This window comes from Anomaloglossus baeobatrachus, chromosome 9 (assembly GCF_048569485.1).
Source record: "Anomaloglossus baeobatrachus isolate aAnoBae1 chromosome 9, aAnoBae1.hap1, whole genome shotgun sequence".
Classification (NCBI taxonomy): Eukaryota; Metazoa; Chordata; class Amphibia; order Anura; family Aromobatidae; genus Anomaloglossus; species Anomaloglossus baeobatrachus.
Window position 1 is genome coordinate 226090268 of NC_134361.1, and position 24759 is coordinate 226115026.

Consider the following 24759-nt stretch of genomic DNA (forward strand, 5'->3'; position numbering starts at 1 on the left):
TTTCTTCAGAATGTAAAGACATCTGCAAGGTCAGGGGAGTATTACATTGGTTGACAAAAAACCTCTAATTTTTTTAACTGGTTATATATAATTATATATTTGTTAGAGATAATGGTCCCCAACGTTTTACTGACTTTGGTAGCCATTTTCACTTATTTGGTGGGTAGAACAATGCCTTCAGTAAGTAGTTGGACAACTCTTTGATCTTCTTGGTTGGGACACCTCCCTTCAAGTTTGACCTCCCCCCCCCCCCGTGGGACATCGTAAAGAATAGTTGTATGCAGGTTGTTTTTAAGCTTCATTGACCAAGTCAAACCTTTTCTGTGGAAAATGCAGCCGAGAGGGGAACAGCAGGAGAAAACATGGAGACCTGACCACTTGGCCTTCTACATTGAAGTCTATGGGAGTTACCGAAACAGCCAAAAATGGTTGTCGTTACTATAGTCTTCAAAACACTTTCCAATCACACTTTGAAGAATTGGTCTTCAGAGCAGAACAACAAGTTCTAGAGATGGGAGCTGAATCTTTCGATATGTGTAGAAGGATGGAAGGATTCTCTAGAAAAATGAGGAGGAAAATTAAGGCAAGGTTTAGTGGGAAAGACACCCATTACCTGAAAACATGGCACTCTCCCTGTGATAAGCCTTGCATTTCCACATTCTGTCACGCTAGGTACGGGAAAGTACCAAGCAAATGGCAAAAGGGAAGGGAAACCCTGTGTCTAGGGAAGGAGGAGATGGTGACCCCTGACCAAACCTACCGCTGGCCCTTGGCTTCCCTCACCACCCTAGATAGCTTCCGCACCTATGCGCCAAGTCGGATACCTGACCCTGGCTGACCCTGAAATAGCCGCTAGGTATGGAGCGGATGGGTTGAGTGCTTAGTCAACCCCACTAAGTTCTAAAGGACACAAAAGACACAAACAGAAGGAAGTAAACAAATAACTTATGTCCAGATGACCTAGTGAGAAGAACCTCGACTACAGCAAAGTTTCTCCTGCTTGCACTAAAGTCTTGTCAAGGGCATTAGACCTATCACCAGCACAAAGTAAGGGGAAATGAGGGTATTTAAAGACACAAAGGGAAGTGCTGAAGATTAACAGCTGAAAAGGTGAGGAAATCCGCAGGGTCCTAAAGAGAAAGGGATAAACCACAAGCAGGGAAAAAGGGAAAGTCAGAGAGCAGCTTGTGTAGACAAACACTGCGACCTTCTACAGCCGGAAACTACAAGATTCTGTGTCAAGCGTGACACACCCGTGACATACTCCTTGCTCATTTTACCTACAATGACAATTAATCCTTAGACAGCTGAGCAGCGGATACTAATCCTTCACCAAGATATCACATCAAAAAAAAGACTAAAGTATCCATTATTCAATGTCTGTACTCTTAAAGGCATAGACAGGAATGTTAGGAATAGAAAGTGATGTGATGGCTCCTCCCCCAAACAGGGAGAAGCTTCAACTTCAACTAAGCTCCTTCTAGTTGGTAAAGATAAAAAAAAAAATGGATATCGGCATTATGGATCATGGGAGCTAACTACAAATAGATGGTTAGGTATACAGTTAGGTCCAGAAATGTTTGGCCAGTGACACAATTTTGGCGAGTTGGGCTCTGCATGCCACCACATTGGATTTGAAATGAAATCTCTACAACAGAATTCAAGTGCAGATTGTAACGTTTAATTTGAAGGTTTGAACAAAAATATCTGATAGAAATTGTAGGAATTGTCACATTTCTTTACAAACACTCCACATTTTAGGAGGTCAAAAGTAATTGGACAAATAAACCAAACCCAAACAAAATATTTTTATTTTCAATATTTTGTTGCGAATCCTTTGGAGGCAATCACTGCCTTAAGTCTGGAACCCATGGACATCACCAAACGCTGGGTTTCCTCCTTCTTAATGCTTTGCCAGGCCTTTACAGCCGCAGCCTTCAGGTCTTGCTTGTTTGTGGGTCTTTCCGTCTTAAGTCTGGATTTGAGCAAGTGAAATGCATGCTCAATTGGGTTAAGATCTGGTGATTGACTTGGCCATTGCAGAATGTTCCACTTTTTTGGACTCATGAACTCCTGGGTAGCTTTGGCTGTATGCTTGGGGTCATTGTCCATCTGTACTATGAAGCGCCGTCCGATCAACTTTGCGGCATTTGGCTGAATCTGGGCTGAAAGTATATCCCGGTACACTTCAGAATTCATCCGGCTACTCTTGTCTGCTGTTATGTCATCAATAAACACAAGTTACCCAGTGCCATTGAAAGCCATGCATGCCCATGCCATCACGTTGCCTCCACCATGTTTTACAGAGGATGTGGTGTGCCTTGGATCATGTGCCGTTCCCTTTCTTCTCCAGTCTTTTTTCTTCCCATCATTCTGGTACAGGTTGATCTTGGTCTCATCTGTCCATAGAATACTTTTCCAGAACTGAGCTGGCTTCATGAGGTGTTTTTCAGCAAATGTAACTCTGGCCTGTCTATTTTTGGAATTGATGAATGGTTTGCATCTAGATGTGAACCCTTTGTATTTACTTTCATGGAGTCTTCTCTTTACTGTTGACTTAGAGACAGATACACCTACTTCACTGAGAGTGTTCTGGACTTCAGTTGATGTTGTGAACGGGCCCTTCTTCACCAAAGAAAGTATGCGGCGATCATCCACCACTGTTGTCATCCGTGGACGCCCAGGCCTTTTTGAGTTCCCAAGCTCACCAGTCAATTCCTTTTTTGTCAGAATGTACCCGACTGTTGATTTTGCTACTCCAAGCATGTCTGCTATCTCTCTGATGGATTTTTTCTTTTTTTCAGCCTCAGGATGTTCTGCTTCACCTCAATTGAGAGTTCCTTAGACCGCATGTTGTCTGGTCACAGCAACAGCTTCCAAATGCAAAACCACACACCTGTAATCAACCCCAGACCTTTTAACTACTTCATTGATTACAGGTTAACGAGGGAGTAGCCTTCAGAGTTAATTGCAGCCCTTAGAGTCCCTTGTCCAATTACTTTTGGTCCCTTGAAAAAGAGGAGGCTATGCATTACAGAGCTATGATTCCTAAACCCTTTCTCCGATTTGGATGTGAAAACTCTCATATTGCAGCTGGGAGTGTGCACTTTCAGCCCATATGATATATATAGAATTGTATTTCTGAACATGTTTTTGTAAACAGCTAAAATAACAAAACTTGTGTCACTGTCCAAATATTTCTGGACCTAACTGTATATACTTTCCCGTTATACCTGATTTGGAAAATACATTTTCAAATACCTTCTTAGAGAATTCTCACTTGTTCTGAGCGTTGTTGATGACAAAAGATTATATAAGCCATAGAAGGAGCTCCTAGCCTAGCCATATGCTATTATATCCTAGCCATATGCTATTTTATCCTAGTCGTACTGTAGGGAGGTGTAGGGTTAGGCCCACCCCTGCATTCGTGTCCGGCACACTGAAGGTCTGTATACCACTGTAAAGTGTAAATGCCTTGTGTAGATTTGCCTCCAGGTGGCAGTATAGCAGAATGGTTGTCCTGGCTCCTGGGGGGCAGGAGGATAGGGGTATATAAGGGAGAGCCATGGGAAGGGGAGAGGAGAGTCCCTGGGAAGACGTAGGAGTAATAACCCCACCATGATAATTCTGATCCTATGGATCACCCCTGCGGCCATGACATGCGGGATCCATTCCGGATTGCTCAACCGCGTCCCCCAAGGAGAGGGATTGAGTCCTACGATCGAGGACATGGTGTCCATCTTATCTGACTGCTAATACTCAACGAATTCCTCACTCACTGAAAGGTCAGTGCGCCCTCAGGTAGAAGGGTATGGCTGGGTGGCCTGGGCACGGATGGGAGAGCCCCGTCGGTTGCGGTCCTTCTTACGTGTTAGTGTCCCCTGTGGGTGGGGTGAAGTAGCTCAACAGACTTCATGACCCGGTTCGTGCCAGTGTGAAGTGTAGTGATGGAAGGAGAGGCCTAGAGGTGACAGAAAGTGCCCAGGTGCCAGAGATATGGACTGCTGCTAAATTATTTATGAGAGGAAAAGATGTAAGGAACCCCTATGGGAAGAATACTGGTGCCGGCGAAGTGCGGACCGAGACGATGCGGAAGATAACGGAAAATAAAGTTGGCTTGTTTTGAGAAAAGGAACTTTGACTGGACTTTATTTCCTGAGAATGTGAATGTGGTGTCGCCTGGAACTGATACAGAGTCCTCCTGTGTGTGTGGTGCGGTGATGGGGAGGTGAGGGGTTAATGACAGCCGTGCTGTGACCTATTGTTCCCCCTCAATGCACAGCTACTACTACTGTCTGCCCCGTGCCCTCCACCACAGTATGCTATTCTTATCATTTTTATCCTAGCCGTATAGCATTTTAGGGCACAGCCTGACTCCACGGCTTGGGTGCGGCTGCTACCTTTGCATCCCCTATGGCTATGCCCCTGTACATCAGTTAGAAAGATCTTCCCCTGCTGGTATTTATCATAGCTATAGCCAAGCATCTCGGCCTACAAGATCTGACACCATCATAGGCGTACCCGGTAGTTATATACAGTAGGCCAGCATCCCCCGGTGATAGCACATTGGTGTAAGGCGCTATGACAGGACAGCGTGTGACCGACGCGTTTCTCAGACACGTCACATGGGCTTTAAAGCTGTTCAGATCCCTCTGTTACAGGCTGTTTTATGCGCTGCCAGCTGGCGCAAAGCTGTACACAGATCAAAAAATGAGATTAGTGTAGCGGGTAATGGTGCCCGGTGGGTAGAAGAATGCGTGCATGGCAGCGGGGGACGCACAGCTGTGCTTTATACAGATCAAACACAGTGGTCACCCATAGAAGACGGCGGCCTGAACTCAATATTATTAGGCAGGCTAGACTGCAATTATAAGCAGGCCCGGAGTCACCCTCCGGGGCAGAAAATGCTGACCGTGCAACCTGCGGCACTGTACACCTCTCTCTGTATACTGCTGTACTCATGTAGGAGCGTATAACACGGGAAGTGCAGGGGGGTTACAATCTGCAGAAAAGCCATGATTGGGAAATGCCAGCAAAAAGGACCTAGCAGTAACCCTGTCCCCATGATTACACTGCGCTGAGGTCCCAAGATCTCGACAGATCCAGACCTTCTATGATGGATTTATTATACTATGTACGGGGAAGTACCCAGCTGTAACGCTCGTGGCCTAGGTAGGGGCAGCAAGCGGCATTAGTGGACCCACAGGACCACAGGCAGGTGGGACCCTGGACTTACCAATTATTGGCAGGGGCTTAAGTAAGCGCCTACTGAGAGGCGGACTCAAGGTACCACTCCCAGGGCAGTCCCCAGGACTGTGGCAGCTGACCCCCAGGGCAGGGGACGGACTCAGAAATAGACAGGTACAAGTGGGGTGACAGACACAGGCGGGTACGGACCGGACAGGAATAGTGGGCACGGCAGGGATAGGCAGGTATGGGAAGGCAGACTCAGGTGACGGACACAGGATTAACAGGACCTGACAACTAGGTAGCAGACTGGAGACTGACTGACTAACTATATGTGTTTCCACAGGCACCTCCCCTAATGGGAGGATGCCTTAAATACACAGTGCCTCTCAGCCATAGACTGAGAGGCATTTCCCAGGACAGGAGACGGACTCGGGTACAGACACAGATGCAGGCAGGTACAGGTGTGGTGACCAGGGTAGACAGGTGGGTACGGACAGGTATGGTGGGCATGGCATGGGCAGATAGGTATGGGAAGACAAGACTCAGGTGAATGACACAGGGATAACTTTACCTGACATCTAGCTAGACAGACAGGACACTGAGTAACTGAGATCGTTGTGCAGGCACCTCTCCTAATGGGAGGGTACCTTAAATACACAGTGCCTCTCAGCTATAGGCTGAGTGGCATTTACGGGAAATGGAATGCCGGCTCTTTAAGAGGAGGGTCGGTGTGCATGCGCATGCCCTAACCTCATTCCTGGGTGGCCTGTGAGGCATGCACAGGCCCCAGGGGTAGAAGGAGGCAACAGCATACGTAGACGGCCAATGGGGTTCGTGGAAGGACGTGACTCAGCCGGCACGGGGAGTAAGTCACCGTTTCTCCGGGGACGCCAGTGCTACACCAGCGAACGGAGAACGGAAAGGGAAGGGAGATCCTGTATCTGAAGAAGGGGTAGATAGTGACCACTTACCAAGCCTATCGCTGGGCCCTGGGGTCCCTCACTGCCCTAGATAGGTTCTGCATCTATGCACCGAGCAGGATACCTGACCCTGGCTGACCGTAATATAGGCCCTAGGTAGGGAGCGGATTGCATAAGCTCTTTGTCAACCCCAATAGCAGGTAAAACACACACAGGGATAACAAACAAGGCAAAATAACAAACAACTTATCTCCAAGAAGATTCAGGGCTGCAACATGCAAAGAAGTTATTCCAGATGAATGCAAGCCGACTGCTTGCACTGAAGATCTGTAGGTAGTTAGAGCTATCATCGGCACAGACCAGAAGGGAATAAAGGCATTTAAGGAGACAAACGAAGTCAGAAGTACTGATAAAAACAGCTGAAAGGGTGAGGAACTCCGCAGGGTGCTAAAGGGCAAGAGATGAACCCCAAGCAGAGGAGATATGTAAGATACCATATACACCAAGCAGGAATAATAGAAGGTCAGGAAGCAGTTTGTGCAGCCAATTGCTGCGACCATCTATAGCCGGACATCAAAGGACTGTCTATCACCCGTGACACACCTGTGACAGTTCGGCACTGTCTATGAAATGGAAGATAAGAAAGTGATAGGAGAACAATAGGATCTATTCTGGACATGCGGCGCCCGGTACATTACTGAAAATGATTGCAACCACTCACTCTGTAGGGACGGTAGTATGGCCCCATTCACTCTGTAGGGACGGTAGTATGGCCCCATTCACTCTGTAGGGACAGTAGTATGGCCCTACTCACTCATTAGGGACAGTAGTATGGCCCCACTAACTTTGTAGGGACAACAGTATGGCCCATTAACTCTGTAGGGATGGTAGTATGGCCCCATTCACTCTGTAGGGACGGTAGTATGGCAGCACTCACTCTGTAGAGATGGTAGAATGGCCCCATTCACTTTGTAGGGAAATTAGTATGACCCTACTCACTCTGTAGGGATGGTAGTATGGCACCACTAACTTTGTAGGGATGGTAGTATGGCCGCACTCACTCTGTAGGGACGGTAGTATGGCCGCACTCACTCTGTAGGGACGGTAGTATGGCCCCATTCACACTGTAGGGATGGTAGTATGGCCCCATTCACACTGTAGGGACGGTAGTATGGCCGCACTCACTCTGTAGGGACGGTAGTATGGCCGCACTCACTCTGTAGGGACGGTAGTATGGCCGCACTCACTCTGTAGGGACGGTAGTATGGCCGCACTCACTCTGTAGGGATGGTAGTATGGCCCCATTCACACTGTAGGGACGGTAGTATGGCCGCACTCACTCTGTAGGGACGGTAGTATGGCCGCACTCACTCTGTAGGGACGGTAGTATGGCCGCACTCACTCTGTAGGGACGGTAGTATGGCCCCATTCACACTGTAGGGATGGTAGTATGGCCGCACTCACTCTGTAGGGATGGTAGTATGGCCCCATTCACACTGTAGGGACGGTATTATGGCCGCACTCACTCTGTAGGGATGGTAGTATGGCACCACTAACTTTGTAGGGATGGTAGTATGGCCCCATTCACTCTGTAGGGACGGTAGTATGGCCGCACTCACTCTGTAGGGACGGTAGTATGGCCGCACTCACTCTGTAGGGACGGTAGTATGGCCCCATTCACACTGTAGGGATGGTAGTATGGCCCCATTCACACTGTAGGGATGGTAGTAAGGCCCCATTCACACTGTAGGGACGGTAGTATGGCCGCACTCACTCTGTAGGGACGGTAGTATGGCCGCACTCACTCTGTAGGGACGGTAGTATGGCCGCACTCACTCTGTAGGGACGGTAGTATGGCCCCATTCACACTGTAGGGACGGTAGTAAGGCCCCATTCACACTGTAGGGACGGTAGTAAGGCCCCATTCACACTGTAGGGACGGTAGTAAGGCCCCATTCACTCTGTAGGGATGGTAGTATGGCCGCACTCACTCTGTAGGGATGGTAGTATGGCTCCATTCACACTGTAGGGACGGTAGTATGGCCCCATTCACACTGTAGGGACGGTAGTATGGCCCCATTCACACTGTAGGGACGGTAGTATGGCCCCATTCACACTGTAGGGACGGTAGTATGGCCGCACTCACTCTGTAGGGACGGTAGTATGGCCGCACTCACTCTGTAGGGACGGTAGTATGGCCGCACTCACTCTGTAGGGACGGTAGTATGGCCCCATTCACACTGTAGGGACGGTAGTAAGGCCCCATTCACACTGTAGGGACGGTAGTAAGGCCCCATTCACACTGTAGGGACGGTAGTAAGGCCCCATTCACTCTGTAGGGATGGTAGTATGGCCGCACTCACTCTGTAGGGATGGTAGTATGGCTCCATTCACACTGTAGGGACGGTAGTATGGCCCCATTCACACTGTAGGGACGGTAGTATGGCCCCATTCACTCTGTAGGGATGGTAGTATGGCCCCATTCACACTGTAGGGACGGTAGTATGGCCCCATTCACTCTGTAGGGACGGTAGTATGGCCCCATTCACACTGTAGGGACGGTAGTATGGCCCCATTCACACTGTAGGGACGGTAGTAAGGCCCCATTCACACTGTAGGGACGGTAGTAAGGCCCCATTCACACTGTAGGGACGGTAGTAAGGCCCCATTCACACTGTAGGGACGGTAGTAAGGCCCCATTCACTCTGTAGGGATGGTAGTATGGCCGCACTCACTCTGTAGGGATGGTAGTATGGCTCCATTCACACTGTAGGGACGGTAGTATGGCCCCATTCACACTGTAGGGACGGTAGTATGGCCCCATTCACTCTGTAGGGATGGTAGTAAGGCCCCATTCACTCTGTAGGGATGGTAGTAAGGCCCCATTCACTCTGTAGGGATGGTAGTATGGCTCCATTCACTCTGTAGGAACGGTAGTATGGCCCCAATCACACTGTAGGAACGGTAGTATGGCCCCATTCACTCTGTAGGGATGGTAGTAAGGCCCCATTCACACTGTAGGGATGGTAGTAAGGCCCCATTCACACTGTAGGGACGGTAGTATGGCCCCATTCACTCTGTAGGAACGGTAGTATGGCCCCATTCACTCTGTAGGGATGGTAGTAAGGCCCCATTCACACTGTAGGGACGGTAGTATGGCCCCATTCACACTGTAGGGACGGTAGTAAGGCCCCATTCACTTGAATAGAGCTGTGTTGTTATTCCCTCCATTGTGGGGACCAAGAATCCGCTCCATTGTGGTCAGGCCCCAACTGATATGGCAAATCCTAGAGCTGTCACGAGTGAAGCCTCATACTGTAGATCCGGGCTGATGAGCCTTTACCTCGGACCATTCGGACATCTCCCACTGGGGTCCACAGGCGGGGTTTCGGCACACTTTCTTCTCGTCTGGTTTGGTGATATCGGCAGAGTCACACAGGTCGCTGTACACCGAGCTGTCAAACCCCGGAGAGATCATCTTCCAGCATCTGACTATACGGAACTGATAGCCCTCGCCGCAGGTCCGCGAACACTCGCTCCAACTGCTCGTCTCCCACCTAAAACAGAGGAGGACTGTGTCACTGGATATTCCCGGGTTTTTCAGACAATTTTTTTTCACAGTTTCATTCCACATAATATGGCCATATAGTGCTAAGACAATGTTGCTGCTATTACTGACCATATAACACCAACATCTAGTGCTGATACAATGCTGCTGTTAGTATGTTCTACAAAAAAATCCCACAATATAGTGCTGAGACTTTACTTCCATTATTACAATCCACTATATAGTAGTGCTGAAACAATACTGCTCTTATTATAGCTCATATAATATCACAATTACTTCCATTATGACAGCCCACATAATCCCACAATATAGTGCTGAGATAATGCTGCCGTTATTATAGCTCACATAATCCCACAATATAGTGCTGAGACAATACTGCCATTATTATAGCTCACATAATACCACACTATAGTGCTGAGACAATACTGCCCATTACATCCCACATAATACCACAATATAGTGCTGGGACAATACTACCATTATTATAGCTCACATAATACCACACTATAGTGCTGAGACAATACTGCCCATTACATCCCACATAATCCCACAATATAGTGCTGGGACAATACTACCATTATTATAGCTCACATAATACCACACTATAGTGCTAAGACAATACTGCCCATTACATCCCACATAATACCACAATATAGTGCTGGGACAATACTACCATTATTATAGCTCACATAATACCACACTATAGTGCTGAGACAATACTGCCATTATTATAGCTCACATAATACCACACTATAGTGCTGAGACAATACTGCCCATTACATCCCACATAATACCACAATATAGTGCTGGGACAATACTACCATTATTATAGCTCACATAATACCACACTATAGTGCTGAGACAATACTGCCCATTACATCCCACATAATCCCACAATATAGTGCTGGGACAATACTACCATTATTATAGCTCACATAATACCACACTATAGTGCTGAGACAATACTGCCCATTACATCCCACATAATACCACAATATAGTGCTGGGACAATACTACCATTATTATAGTTCACATAATACCACACTATAGTGCTGAGACAATACTGCCCAGTACATCCCACATAATACCACAATATAGTGCTGGGACAATACTACCATTATTATAGCTCTCATAATACCACACTATAGTGCTAAAACAATACTGCCCATTACATCCCACATAATACCACAATATAGTGCTGGGACAATACTACCATTATTATAGCTCACATAATACCACACTATAGTGCTGAGACAATACTGCCCATTACATCCCACATAATACCACAATATAGTGCTGAAACAATACTACCGTTATTATAGCTCACAGAATACCACAATATAGTGCTGAGACAATACTGCCGTTATTATAGCTCACATAATACCACACTATAGTGCTGAGACAATACTGCCGTTACTATAGCTCATATAATACCACAATATAGTGCTGAGACAATACTGCCGTTATTATAGCTCACATAATACCACAACATAGTGCTAAGATGATACTACCTTTATTATAACTCACATAATAACACAATATAGTGCTAAAACAATATTGATGTTATTATAGCTCACACAATACCACAATATAGTGCTGAGACAATACTGTCGTTATTATAGCTCATATAATACCACGATAAAATATATAAATATAAAATATATAATACCACAATATAGTGCTGAGACAATACTGCCGTTATTATAGCTCATATAATACCACGATAAAATATATAAATATAAAATATATAATACCACAATATAGTGCTGAGACAATACTGCCGTTATTATAGCTCATATAATACCACGATAAAATACATAAATATAAAATATATAATACCACAATATAGTGCTGAGACAATACTGCCGTTATTGTAGCTCATATAATACCACGATAAAATATATAAATATAAAATATATAATACCACAATATAGTGCTGAGGCAATACTGCCGTTATTATAGCTCATATAATACCACGCTAAAATATATAAATATAAAATATATAATACCACAATATAGTGCTGAGACAATACTGCCGTTATTATAGCTCATATAATACCACGCTAAAATATATAAATATAAAATATATAATACCACAATATAGTGCTGAGGCAATACTGCCGTTATTATAGCTCATATAATACCACAATAAAATATATAAATATAAAATATATAATACCACAATATAGTGCTGAGACAATACTGCCGTTATTATAGCTCATATAATACCACAATAAAATATATAAATATAAAATATATAATACCACAATATAGTGCTGAGACAATACTACCGTTATTATATGTATATATATAATATCACAATATAGTGCCGATATCTGCACCATTCAAAAAAATGCTCTCAATGCGGTCATACAGTTCCCGCATTATACTATAATTCACATATTTCCACCATGCACTGTTACATAATAGCGGAACATTTTATTTTGTTTCTGCGGTTTATATATAAACCGGTGATAAAATGACAAAAACAAGAGGGAATTATGTAATTTGGGTGGAGTAATCTTTTCGGGACTGGAATAATTTTGTTTTGCTATTTCAGGGAAGTAAAAAAAAAAATCCTTATTTTTAATTACGGTATTTTGGAAAACTAGGTTTGGCGGTGACATAAAGCAGCAATGTGCTGTACAGTCACGGCTCAATATCCTGCACATCACCGAGTGACTCAGGACATTTCTACCAGGAGCCGTCAGAAATGCGGTGATGATATTTTTGGCTGCCTCCATCTGGAGGTTGTGAGGAGGTTGGTCCTGGAACATGGCAGTCAAAGTCATCTGCAAACGAGTGTTTACTACGGTGTGTACCTTGGCTGACATTCCCGGCCGGCGCAGAACTCGTGCACGGGCTCGGGACGGGTCAACGCGTCACACTGAGAGTCGTCCACTTCCACTCCGTCGTATCGTACGCACATGGCGTAATTTGACATCACTCCTATGAAGAAATAATTTAAAATTAATTAAAATACAAAAAATTATATATACTGTATACCGTAAATATAAAAAAAATATTTATATATATTTATTTATATTATTTTTTTTTTCCAATTTTTGTTGTGATTTATGTTTGTTTTTGTAAAGTGCTGCGGAATATGTTGGCGCTATAGAAATAAAACTTTATTATTATTATTATTTTTTTTTTTTTTTTTTGCCCTGATATATAGCTATCCCAGAGATGCCAAGACTCACTGACTGGTCATTTTTCTCTACGTTAACAATGGCTGATCAAAAATGGACCACATGGTACTGGGTCAGGACAGAAGAACAGGATGATTGGGTTCCCTTTAAGGTCTTTTTTATGATGATTGGACCAATTTTCCTCATTGTCTTGTTTGCTGGTAAAACCATTTCTCTAGAGAGGGAAGTATTATTATTATTATTATTATTATTATTTATTATTATAGCGCCATTTATTCCATGGCGCTTTACAAGTGAAAGAGGGTATACGTACAACAATCATTAACAGTACAAGACAGACTGGTATAGGAGGAGAGAGGACCCTGCCCGCGGGGGCTCACAGTCTACAGGGAATGGGTGATGGTACAATAGGTGAGTATGGAATTAGTTTTCGTTACCCTGGATCACAGGAGATGGAACCAATCAAGGCTTGGCCTCCTAGAGGAGAAGGGACTAACCAAGGCTTGGCCTCCTAAAGGAGATGTGACCAAGTAAGGCTTGGCATCCTAAAGGAGATGGGACCAAGGAAGGCTTGGCATCCTAAAGGAGATGGGACTAACCAAGGCTTGGCCTCCTAAAGGAGATGGGACCAATCAAGGCCTGGTCTCCTTAAGGAGATGGAACCAACCAAGGCTTGGCCTCCTAAAGGAGATGGGACCAACCAAGGATTGGCCTCCTAAAGTAAATGGGACCAATCAAGGCTTGACCTCCTAAAGTAGATGGGACTAATCAAGGCTTTGCCTCCTAAAGGAGATGGGACCAACCAAAGTTTGGCCTCCTAAAGTAGATGGGACCAATCAAGGCTTGCCCTCTTAAAGGAGATGGGACCAATCAAGGCTTAGCCTCCTAAAAGATATGGAACCAACTAAGGCTCGGCCTCCGAAAGGTGACAGGACCAACCAAGGCTTGGTCTCGTAAAGGAGATGGAATCAAACAAGGCTTGGCCTCTCAAAGGAAATGGGGCCAACCAAGCCTTGGCCTCCTAAAAGATATGGAACCAACTAAGGCTCGGCCTCCGAAAGGAGACAGGACCAACCAAGGCTTGGTCTTGTAAAGGAGATGGAACCAAAGAAGGCTTGGCCTCGCAAAGGAAATGGGGCCAACCAAGCCTTGGCCTCCTAAAAGATATGGAACCAACTAAGGCTCGGCCTCCGAAAGGAGACAGGACCAACCAAGGCTTGGTCTCGTAAAGGAGATGGAACCAAACAAGGCTTGGCCTCGCAAAGGAAATGGGGCCAACCAAGGCTTGGCCTCCTAAAGGAGATGGTACCAACCAAGGCTTGATCTCTTTCTCTCCAAGGGCTCCACAGTAGCCACATGGTCTATCTTAATAATTTGTGCAATTTATGTCACTCATCAGTTTATTTTGAGTTACTATTACATTTTCCTTTTTATCCTGGGAGGAACTTTGTTTTGTGCTCAGCGTCACCTCCTTATGAATAGGAAGCAAATCAAGAGAAATGATAACTATTTTACATACATTTCTGCCCCTTGTTGTCACCCTTAAAGCATAAAGCATAATAATCAACCCTAGGTCTGACAAAAAAAGTGGCATTTATAATGATCATACTGCCCCCTATGGAGAGGAGTTTAAATGGGAAAATTGGGCAACTTCAACTTACAAAAGGGTATATTTGGTTGACTCAAGAGGACTCTGAGGCTTATGTGTTGATCTCAGCTTTTTTTTTATTTTTATAATTATTATTTTATTATTAGTTTATAATACTTTATTTTATTATATCATTATTTCTGGCATTATCTTGATCACACCACCTTTTTATCTGAATTATTTATTATTTGTATTATTTTTTATTACAATAATAATAACAACAATTATTATTATTATTATTATTATTATGTTGATCACTTATCCTATTTTAGTTTGATTATTTATTGTTTTATTTTATATTTATTATAAAATAATATTTTTTCATAGTAATATTATTATTATTTTATTAGGTTAATCACTTAGTCTATTTTATTTTAATTATTTATTATTGTTATTATTAGAATGTTTTATATTAGTTATAGACTTTTATTTTGTTGTTATATTATTTATTGCATATTATCATTATTATACAGTTTTATTTGTGTTACATATTTTTATTTGGTTGTTATATTATTAGATATTGCATTATTATTAATTATTATTATGTTGATCACGTATCCTATTTTATTTTGATTAGTTATTATTGTATTGTTTTATTTTTATTATATAGTACTATTTTGTCATATTAATATTATTATTTTATTAGGTTAATCCCTTAGTTTATTTTATTTTGATTATTAATTATATTATTATTAGTATGTTAATCACTTATCCTATTTTATTTTGATTAGTTATTATTTTATTGGTTTATATTATATAGTAATATTTAGTCATATTAATATTATTATTTTATTATATAGTAATATTTTGTCATAATACTATTATTTTATTAGGTTAGTGCCTTAGTCTATTTTATTTTGATTATTAATTATTATTATTATTATTATGTTTTATATTAGTTATATAATTTTATTTGGTTGTTATATTATTATTATTTATTACATATAATTATTATTATGTTTTATATTAGCTATATAATTTTATTTGGTTGTTATATTATTATTATTTATTACATATTATTATTATTATGTTTTATATTTTTATTTGGTTGTTATATTAGTTATTACATTATTATTATTATATTATTATACTGTTTTATATTTGTTATATATTTTTTATTTTATTTCATATTATTATTATTATTATTATTATTATTATTATTATTATTATATGTTGATCACTTAGACTATCGTATTTTAGATGATAGAGTAATAGACCATCGCCTTTCTAATGACCTCCAGTGCTCAACTGTAATCTGAGAGACAGTAAAGTGCTCAATTTAACTGCAGCGCCCCCACAGGAAAAATTGAGCATTACATGCTAGGTCCTCCAGAGAGAAAGTGACCCTTTTTTAGCTAGGTTCCACCCCGTCTAATAGATGGAGAACCTATATGAAGACCTCAGAGCTGATATACAGATGTTGATGACGGCTAGACGGCTGCTGGAGGAATATACAAATGGTCTCGGAGGGTTTCAATAATTGAAATAATAAAAACCTGTGTGTTTTCTGGGGGGTGATAGGCGCATAGAAATATAACGTGATGGAAAGTGTCTGTCTTCATAGTCAGCATATTGTTTTTCCTTAATTCCGCAGTGAGGAGGAGAGGGACCTGGTGGCCGGCGCGCCGCCTTCCTGCAGTCACTTGTCTTCTGGTCTCCTTCTCACAAAGGAGCCTTGTGTAAAGTCCCGGGCCGTGCCCCTCTGCCGCTCTGCCAGTGGAAACAGTGCTGAGCCTATCACCACCGGGCACGGACAGACCAGGTAATGTGTGTATACGCACCCCGGACACTGACAGGCTCTACATTATTACACAATGCCAGGTTATAAAAAGGAAGAATATTGTTTAGCCAGATAAAGGGGTCCTCTGCTTTGATTAATCGTTTTTTTGCTGGAGGGATTTCCAGTGGAGAAGATTTGGGTGCTGTGTTCTGTGGAGGAGCTTTCTAACAACTATTCATATTTCCTACAATGCCCCCGCAGGAGAAATGAAGCATTACACCCTTTTCATAGAATTGTTTAACATCTTTTTGCTTTGGCCAGTAGACGAGGATCCCTAATAAGGTATTCAACGGTGGATTTAAAAAAATGGCAACTCCTTTACAGTCACATAGAGTATGATATTGAAAAATATAACAAACTAGCTGTAGTACCCAGCGCTGCCCGGGATAGGAACTCTCTGTCTCTCTCCGTCTCTCTCCCTTTCTCCTACTCTCCCTCTCTGTCTGTCTCCCTTTCTCCTACTCTCCCTCTCTGTCTGTCTCTTTTTCTCCTACTCTCCCTCTCTGTCTGTCTCCCTTTCTCCTACTCTCCCTCTCTGTCTGTCTCCCTTTCTCCTACTCTCCCTCTCTGTCTGTCTCCCTTTCTCCTACTCTCCCTCTCTGTCTGTCTCCCTTTCTCCTACTCTCCCTCTCTGTCTGTCTCCCTTTCTCCTACTCTCCCTCTCTGTCTGTCTCCCTTTCTCCTACTCTCCCTCTCTGTCTGTCTCTTTTTCTCCTACTCTCCCTCTCTGTCTGTCTCCCTTTCTCCTACTCTCCCTCTCTGTCTGTCTCCCTTTCTCCTACTCTCCCTCTCTGTCTGTCTCCCTTTCTCCTACTCTCCCTCTCTGTTTGTCTCTTTTTCTCCTACTCTCCCTCTCTGTCTCTCTCCCTTTCTCCTACTCTCCCTCTCTGTCTGTCTCCCTTTCTCCTACTCTCCCTCTCTGTCTCTCTCCCTTTCTCCTACTCTCCCTCTCTGTCTGTCTCCCTTTCTCCTACTCTCCCTCTCTGTCTGTCTCCCTTTCTCCTACTCTCCCTCTCTGTCTGTCTCCCTTTCTCCTACTCTCCCTCTCTGTCTGTCTCTTTTTCTCCTACTCTCCCTCTCTGTCTGTCTCCCTTTCTCCTACTCTCTCTCTCTGTCTGTCTCTTTTTCTCCTACTCTCCCTCTCTGTCTGTCTCCCTTTCTCCTACTCTCTCTCTCTCTGTCTGTCTCCCTTTCTCCTACTCTCTCTCTCTGTCTGTCTCCCTTTCTCCTACTCTCCCTCTCTGTCTGTCTCCCTTTCTCCTACTCTCCCTCTCTGTCTGTCTCCCTTTCTCCTACTCTCCCTCTCTGTCTGTCTCTTTTTCTCCTACTCTCCCTCTCTGTCTGTCTCTTTTTCTCCTACTCTCCCTCTCTGTCTGTCTCCCTTTCTCCTACTCTCCCTCTCTGTCTGTCTCCCTTTCTCCTACTCTCCCTCTCTGTCTCTCTCCCTTTCTCCTACTCTCCCTCTCTGTCTGTCTCCCTTTCTCCTACTCTCCCTCTCTGTCTGTCTCCCTTTCTCCTACTCTCCCTCTCTGTCTGTCTCTTTTTCTCCTACTCTCCCTCTCTGTCTGTCTCCCTTTCTCCTACTCTCTCTCTCTGTCTGTCTCTTTTTCTCCTACTCTCCCTCTCTGTCTGTCTCCCTTTCTCCTACTCTCTCTCTCTGTCTGTCTCCCTTTCTCCTACTCTCTCTCTCTGTCTGTCTCCCTTTCTCCTACTCTCCCTCTCTGTCTGTCTCCCTTTCTCCTACTCTCCCTCTCTGTCTGTCTCCCTTTCTCCTACTCTCCCTCTCTGTCTGTCTCTTTTTCTCCTACTCTCCCTCTCTGTCTGTCTCTTTTTCTCCTACTCTCCCTCTCTGTCTGTCTCCCTTTCTCCTACTCTCCCTCTCTGTCTGTCTCCCTTTCTCCTACTCTCCCTCTCTGTCTCTCTCCCTTTCTCCTACTCTCCCTCTCTGTCTGTCTCCCTTTCTCCTACTCTCCCTCTCTGTCTGTCTCCCTTTCTCCTACTCTCCCTCTCTGTCTGTCTCCCTTTCTCCTACTCTCCCTCTCTGTCTGTCTTGTTTTCTCCTACTCTCCCTCTCTGTCTGTCTCCCTTTCTCCTACTCTCTCTCTCTGTCTGTCTCTTTTTCTCCTACTCTCCCTCTCTGTCTGTCTCCCTTTCTCCTACTCTCTCTCTCTGTCTGTCTCCCTTTCTCCTACTCTCTCTCTCTGTCTGTCTCTTTTTCTCCTACTCTCCCTCTCTGTCTCTCTCCCTTTCTCCTACTCTCCCTCTCTGTCTCTCTCCCTTTCTCCTACTCTCCCTCTCCGTCTCTCTCCCTTTCTCCTACTCTCCCTCTCTGTCTGTCTCCCTTTCTCCTACTCTCTCTCTCTGTCTGTCTCCCTTTCTCCTACTCTCCCTCTCTGTCTGTCTCCCTTTCTCCTACTCTCCCTCTCTGTCTGTCTCCCTTTCTCCTACTCTCCCTCTCTGTCTCTCTCCCTTTCTCCTACTCTCCCTCTCTGTCTGTCTCCCTTTCTCCTACTCTCCCTCTCTGTCTGTCTCCCTTTCTCCTACTCTCCCTCTCTGTCTGTCTCTTTTTCTCCTACTCTCCCTCTCTGTCTGTCTCTTTTTCTCCTACTCTCCCTCTCTGTCTCTCTCCCTTTCTCCTACTCTCCCTCTCTGTCTCTCTCCCTTTCTCCTACTCTCCCTCTCCGTCTCTCTCCCTTTCTCCTACTCTCCCTCTCTGTCTCTTTTTCTCCTACTCTCCCTCTCTGCCTCTCTCCCTTTCTCCTACTCTCCCTCTCTGTCTGTCTCCCTTTCTCCTACTCTCCCTCTCTGTCTGTCTCTTTTTCTCCTACTCTCCCTCTCTGTCTGTCTCTTTTTCTCCTACTCTCCCTCTCTGTCTCTCTCCCTTTCTCCTACTCTCCCTCTCTGTCTCTCTCCCTTTCTCCTACTCTCCCTCTCCGTCTCTCTCCCTTTCTCCTACTCTCCCTCTCTGTCTCTTTTTCTCCTACTCTCCCTCTCTGCCTCTCTCCCTTTCTCCTACTCTCCCTCTCTGTCTGTCTCCCTTTCTCCTACTCTCCCTCTCTGTCTGTCTCTTTTTCTCCTACTCTCCCTCTCTGTCTGTCTCTTTTTCTCCTACTCTCCCTCTCTGTCTCTCTCCCTTTCTCCTACTCTCCCTCTCTGTCTCTCTCCCTTTCTCCTACTCTCCCTCTCCGTCTCTCTCCCTTTCTCCTACTCTCCCTCTCTGTCTCTTTTTCTCCTACTCTCCCTCTCTGCCTCTCTCCCTTTCTCCTACTCTCCCTCTCTGTCTCTCTCCCTTTCTCCTACTCTCCCTCTCTGTCTGTCTCTCTTTGTCTCTTTGTCTGTGTTTGTCTCTGTTTCTCTTTCTCTCTGTTTCTTTCTCTATATCTCTGTTTATGTGTGTGTCTATCTTTCTCTTTGTCTGTCTCTCTCTTTATCTCTCTCTCTCTGTCTCTTTCTCTCTGTCTGTCTCTAGCCATCTTTCTCTGTCTGTCTCTCTCTCTGTCTGCCTCTCACGGCCTTTCTCTGTTGCTCGGTCTATTTCTCTTTCTCTCTCTTTCTCTCTCTCTGTCTCTCTCTGTCTGTCTCTGTCTGTCTCTGTCTGTCTCTGTCTGTCTCTGTCTCCCTCTCTGTCTCTCTCCGTCTCTCTCTTTCTGTCTGTCTGTCTTTGTCTATCTCTGTCTCTCTGTCTGTCTCTGTCTGCCTGTCTCTCTCTCTGTCTCTGTGTCCCTCTCTGTCTGTCTCTCTCCGTATTTCACTTTGTCTCACTATTTCTGTATGTCTCTCTTTGTCTATCTCTGTCTCCCTCTCTCTGTCTCTCTGTCTGTCTCTCTCTGTCTCTCTGTCTGTCTCTTTCTGTCTCTCTGTCTGTCTCTCTCTCTGTCTGTCTCTGTCTCCCTCTTTGTCTGTCTCTTTGCCTGTCTCTTTGCCTGTTTCTCTGTCTCTCTCTGTCTCCCTTATTCTGTCTCTCTGTCTCCCTCTCTGTCACCCTCTCTGTTACTCTATCTCTCTCTGTCTCTCTCTCTGTCTGCCTGTCTTTCTGTCTGTCTCTCTTTGTCTTCCTCTGTCTCCCTCTCTCTGTGTGTCTCGCTCTCTGTCTGTCTGTCTCTCTCTGTCTGTCTCTTTGTCTCCCTCTGTCTCCCTCTTTCTATCTCTGTCTATCTCTCTGTCTGTCTCTCTCTGTCTCTGTCTGTCTCTCTCCGTCTGTCTCTCTCCGTCTGTCTCTTTGTCTGTCTCTTTGTCTGTCTCTTTGTCTGTCTCTCTGTCTGTCTCCCTCTCTGACTGTCTCCCTCTCTGACTGTCTCCCTCTCTGTTTGTCTCCCTCTCTGTCTGTCTCCCTCTCTGTCTGTCTCTCTCCCTGTCTCTCTCCGTCTGTCTCTTTGTCTGTCTGTCTCTTTGCCTGTCTCTCTCCGTCTGTCTCTTTGTCTGTCTCTCTCTGTCTCTCTCTCTGTCTGCTTGTCTTTCTGTCCGTCTCTATCTGTGTCTGTCTCTCTCTCTGTCTCTGTCTCTCTCTCTGTCTCGGTCTGTCTCTCTCTCTGTCTGTCTCTGTCTCAGTCTGTCTCTTTGTCTGTCTCTCTCTGTCTCTCTCTGTCTGCTTGTCTTTCTGTCTGTCTCTCTCTGTCTCTCTCTCTGTCTCGGTCTGTCTCTCTCTCTGTCTCGGTCTGTCTCTCTCTGTCTGTCTCTGTCTCTCTCCGTCTGTCTCTCTCCGTCTGTCTCTCTGTCTGTCTCTCTCTCTGTCTCTCTCTGTCTCGGTCTGTCTCTCTCTCTGTCTCGGTCTGTCTCTCTCTCTGTCTCCCTCTGTCTGTCTGTCTCTCTCCGTCTGTCTCTTTGTCTGTCTCTCTCTGTCTCTCTCTCTGTCTGCTTGTCTTTCTGTCTGTCTCTCTCTCTCTCTGTGTCTCCAGTAAAGAGCAATAGAAGATAGGTATATGGCACAAACCTGTGGTACACGTGGCACTGCACGGCTCGTGAGAAGACAGCTTCCATCGGTACATGTCCACCGCACTTATTCCCTGCACCTTCCTCAGTAACTTTGGCCCTTTTCTATAGACATAGAAAAACAAACCCCAGAGGATTATGAGCGCGCCACCATTACCATAGACACAACACAAATTTTTGAAGACACAGACAGTGCGTAACGGTTTTTGGCATCATGATTTCTTGGTTACTGTTTGTGTTGGTTTACTGGTATATGGACATGTAGAGATACATTACACAGACATATATCTTGTAGAGGGACGTGCTCAGGTGTTTGGTTTCGGTAATTAAAAACATACCTGTCCTGTTCCCCAAGTAGAATCCCCAGCCTGGTTAGAAGCAGAGCTTCCACTGTCTAAAAAGAGAGAATGGGATAAAAATACCCAGTATAGACACAGATCAGAATATAACAACGTCTTAGGGACATAACAACGACCAGCCGTAGCTCCGAAAGACTAGAAACCATATGAACGTGTCTCATTGACCATCATCGTCTGGGTCATTGGTCTACTGAATTCGAGGATTTTGATGGGCATTTAGGTTTATATACTTGTAGACCAAGGGTCCCTCTCCGCTGCATCACAGGGGACCCCTAAAGAAATTGAGCCTCCACAAAGGAAAAATGGATGTCCATGGATAGGCACAGAGGACCATTTTACCGGGTCCATTCCCCCCTTTAGGCTACTGCTTCATTTCTTCTACGCAATGGGATTTCATCGCCCCAGCGCCGAGAACAACGGCGCTGAGACATTGAAATGGCATTGCGTCTCCTTTGTAGAGGCTCAATTCCTTCATGGGTCCCCTGCGACGCAGGAGGAGAGAGTTCCCGGGGGGGTCATAGGAAAAATGCCCCATGATACAAGAACAGGGAGGGGAGATATAAGGGGCATTTGCTAAAATGGAGCCACCTTCTAAGGTCAATAAGTGCAGTATTTTTGCGCCGTTCATGCAGTTTCTGTCTGCGTTGACCAGATAAATATAGTCAGAACATGCAGAACTTCTGATAAAGAGGTGTAATACCCCCATATCAATCAGACTTAACAACTTCAGAGGCTAAAATATCCACCCCCATTTACACCAGCATGTCCCAATGTTGATATTTTACCATTGGTGCATTCACAGTGTCTTATTCCGCACCAGGCACGAAGGCCTTTTAGCGCGTCAACCGGCCATTTGATGAATTATTAATAAGAAGGGGGTGTGGGGGGTCTTCTGAAACAAGAACTCCACATTCTGATTGTGGGGAGAAGCAGGCTTTTAGGAGAAACGTGATAAAATACATGCACACAACAAAGGTTACAAAAATGTACAAATCATTCGGAAAACAATTTCGAAAGACAAATAGAATTTGAGAGATTCTCGTTATCACCTTCCATCATACATAGAGTTGGTCATTGTCGTCTTGGAAGAACCAGGGGAACTGCCCTGGTCATTCCCTCCTCTCTCCATCTCTGGCGAAGACAAGTCTATATCTCCAAAGTTATCCAATTTTCTGATACGGACTGTACATTTCGAGTATCACCACTAGGTTTTGGACCTTCCAGTTGGATTGCTCCTTCAAATGCCAAGGATGAAGATTAAATATCATCAGTCAACAAAGTGGAATTCAAGGGCCAATGATGATGATATAATATCGTCAGTCAACAAACATTTCGAGTGTCATCACTTGTTTTTGGACCTTCCAGTTGAATTGGTCCTTCAAGTGCCAAGGATGAAGATAAAATATCAGTCAACCAAGTGGAGTCCAAGTGCCAAGGATGATGATAAAATATCGTCAGTCAACCAAGTGTCAAGGATGAAGATAAAATATCAGTCAACTAAGTGGAGTCCAAGTGCCAAGGATGATGATAAAATATCGTCAGTCAACCAAGTGCAATTCAATGGCCAAGGACGATGATAAAATATCGTCAGTCAACCAAGTCGAATTCAAGGGCCAAGGATGATGATATAACATCGTCAGTCAACCAAGTAGAGTCCAAATGCCAAGGGTGAAGATAAAATATCATCAGTCAACCAAGTGGAATTCAAGGGCCAAGGATGATGACATTATATCGTCAGTCAACCAAGTGGAGTCCAAGTGCCAAGAGTGAAGATAAAATATCAGTCAACCAAGTGTAATTAAAGGGCTAAGGATGATGACATAATATCGTCAGTCAACCAACATTTCAAGTGTCCCCACTTGCTTTTGGACCTTCCAGTTGCATTGGTCCCTCAAGTGCCAAGGATGAAGATAAAATATCGTCAGTCAACCAACTGGAATTTCAGACTTCCAACAATCACTTTGGAAGACCCAGATTTGCGAAGACACTAGGAGGATGAATTGTGGTAAAGATATGATGCGCTCAATGTTAGAATTCCCCCAGTTCCCATCCCATCTCAGTGGTCTTAACAATGGACTTGGTTTAGCTATAACAGTGAATGATTGTTTGATCATTGGCCACCGTAACCGTTACTCTTCTTCATTTCTTTAGGTTTTGTTTTGATAGAGTCAACATAAAATAACTTGACCTATTTGGATAATCGGAGTCTCAATGAAAAGAAATTGTGATTTACCAAAATGGTGCCAGGTTTATGAACCTGTACATGCGTGCAAACAATTTTAAGTTTGGCCATGAACCCAAGATTTTCTCAAGTTCTCCATACAATTGTGTTTTCTTAGAGGACAAGAGGATACACGGCTCTCAGACAACTCTGGCGGTGGCCTGTCTTAGAGAAGGAGAAGGGATCTAATATGCTAAAATCTGTAAGATTATGAGAGTGTCCAAGAATGGGTCGTTCTCAACAGCTTAGGAGGAAACCATGTAGGCAATTCTTCAAGCAGGGGTTGAGGATTTATTTAGCGTACGCAACAAAGAAGATACAGGATACATCTTACAAGGCATGCAAAGTGTCCAAATACAAAGGCAGTGGGCGGTCTGGCTATGTGGCCCCGAACTATAGTGTAGGGGCTTTTTATACTTGGTTAGACAAAGATCTACATACTGCAGAAAAAGGTGTGTGCATTTTAAGACAAAGGCAATAGTCCAATATGTCAAATTCTCTATGCCTTAATGCCTCCATACCCAGACTGAGATCGGTAACGACAGGTGTGGCTGATGGTTTAACGTGTATGGGGGCACCAGCCAACTGGAGATATCAATCCTGCATGTCCGATTTTGGACTGACAATCACAGTGTTTTCTCGAGAAAGGCCACAGGCCAAGCACTCCCGTGTCTGGGAGAGTCAGCTGACGAACGATTGGGCAAAATAACTAGTTTGTGTGGTCAGATTAAGCCTTCTTTCACGTAACATCTGCCATTTTAATAGAGTTAGCACCCCTCCATACACTTTAGATATTGGCCAGTTCACACAACTAAAATTACCTTTTATTTGCCATCCAAATATAACAATAATTTCAAAAATATAGTTTCTAGGCGCCTTGGTGACTTAAAGGAGTTGTCTACTATTGACAAAGCTTCTTGCTAGACAAGCCACCTGATCACAAGTTATTGGAACCCACTTCTTGGCAGACAAGCCACCTGATCACAAGTTGT

The 24759-nt window shown here is 44.4% G+C and overlaps 1 protein-coding gene across 1 annotated transcript in view; it reads right to left on the minus strand.

Annotated features, from left to right (window-relative positions):
• Nucleotides 1-24759, minus strand: part of ADAMTSL2 (ADAMTS like 2) — a 76506-nt gene that overhangs the window by 23475 nt on the left and 28272 nt on the right. Inside the window, exons 12-14 of the mRNA XM_075323006.1 lie at nucleotides 21189-21292; nucleotides 12501-12627; nucleotides 9454-9667 (exon numbers count right to left, since the gene is read on the minus strand). Coding sequence (XP_075179121.1) covers nucleotides 9454-9667; nucleotides 12501-12627; nucleotides 21189-21292 — 445 coding nt within the window. The remainder of the gene's footprint in view (nucleotides 1-9453; nucleotides 9668-12500; nucleotides 12628-21188; nucleotides 21293-24759) is intronic.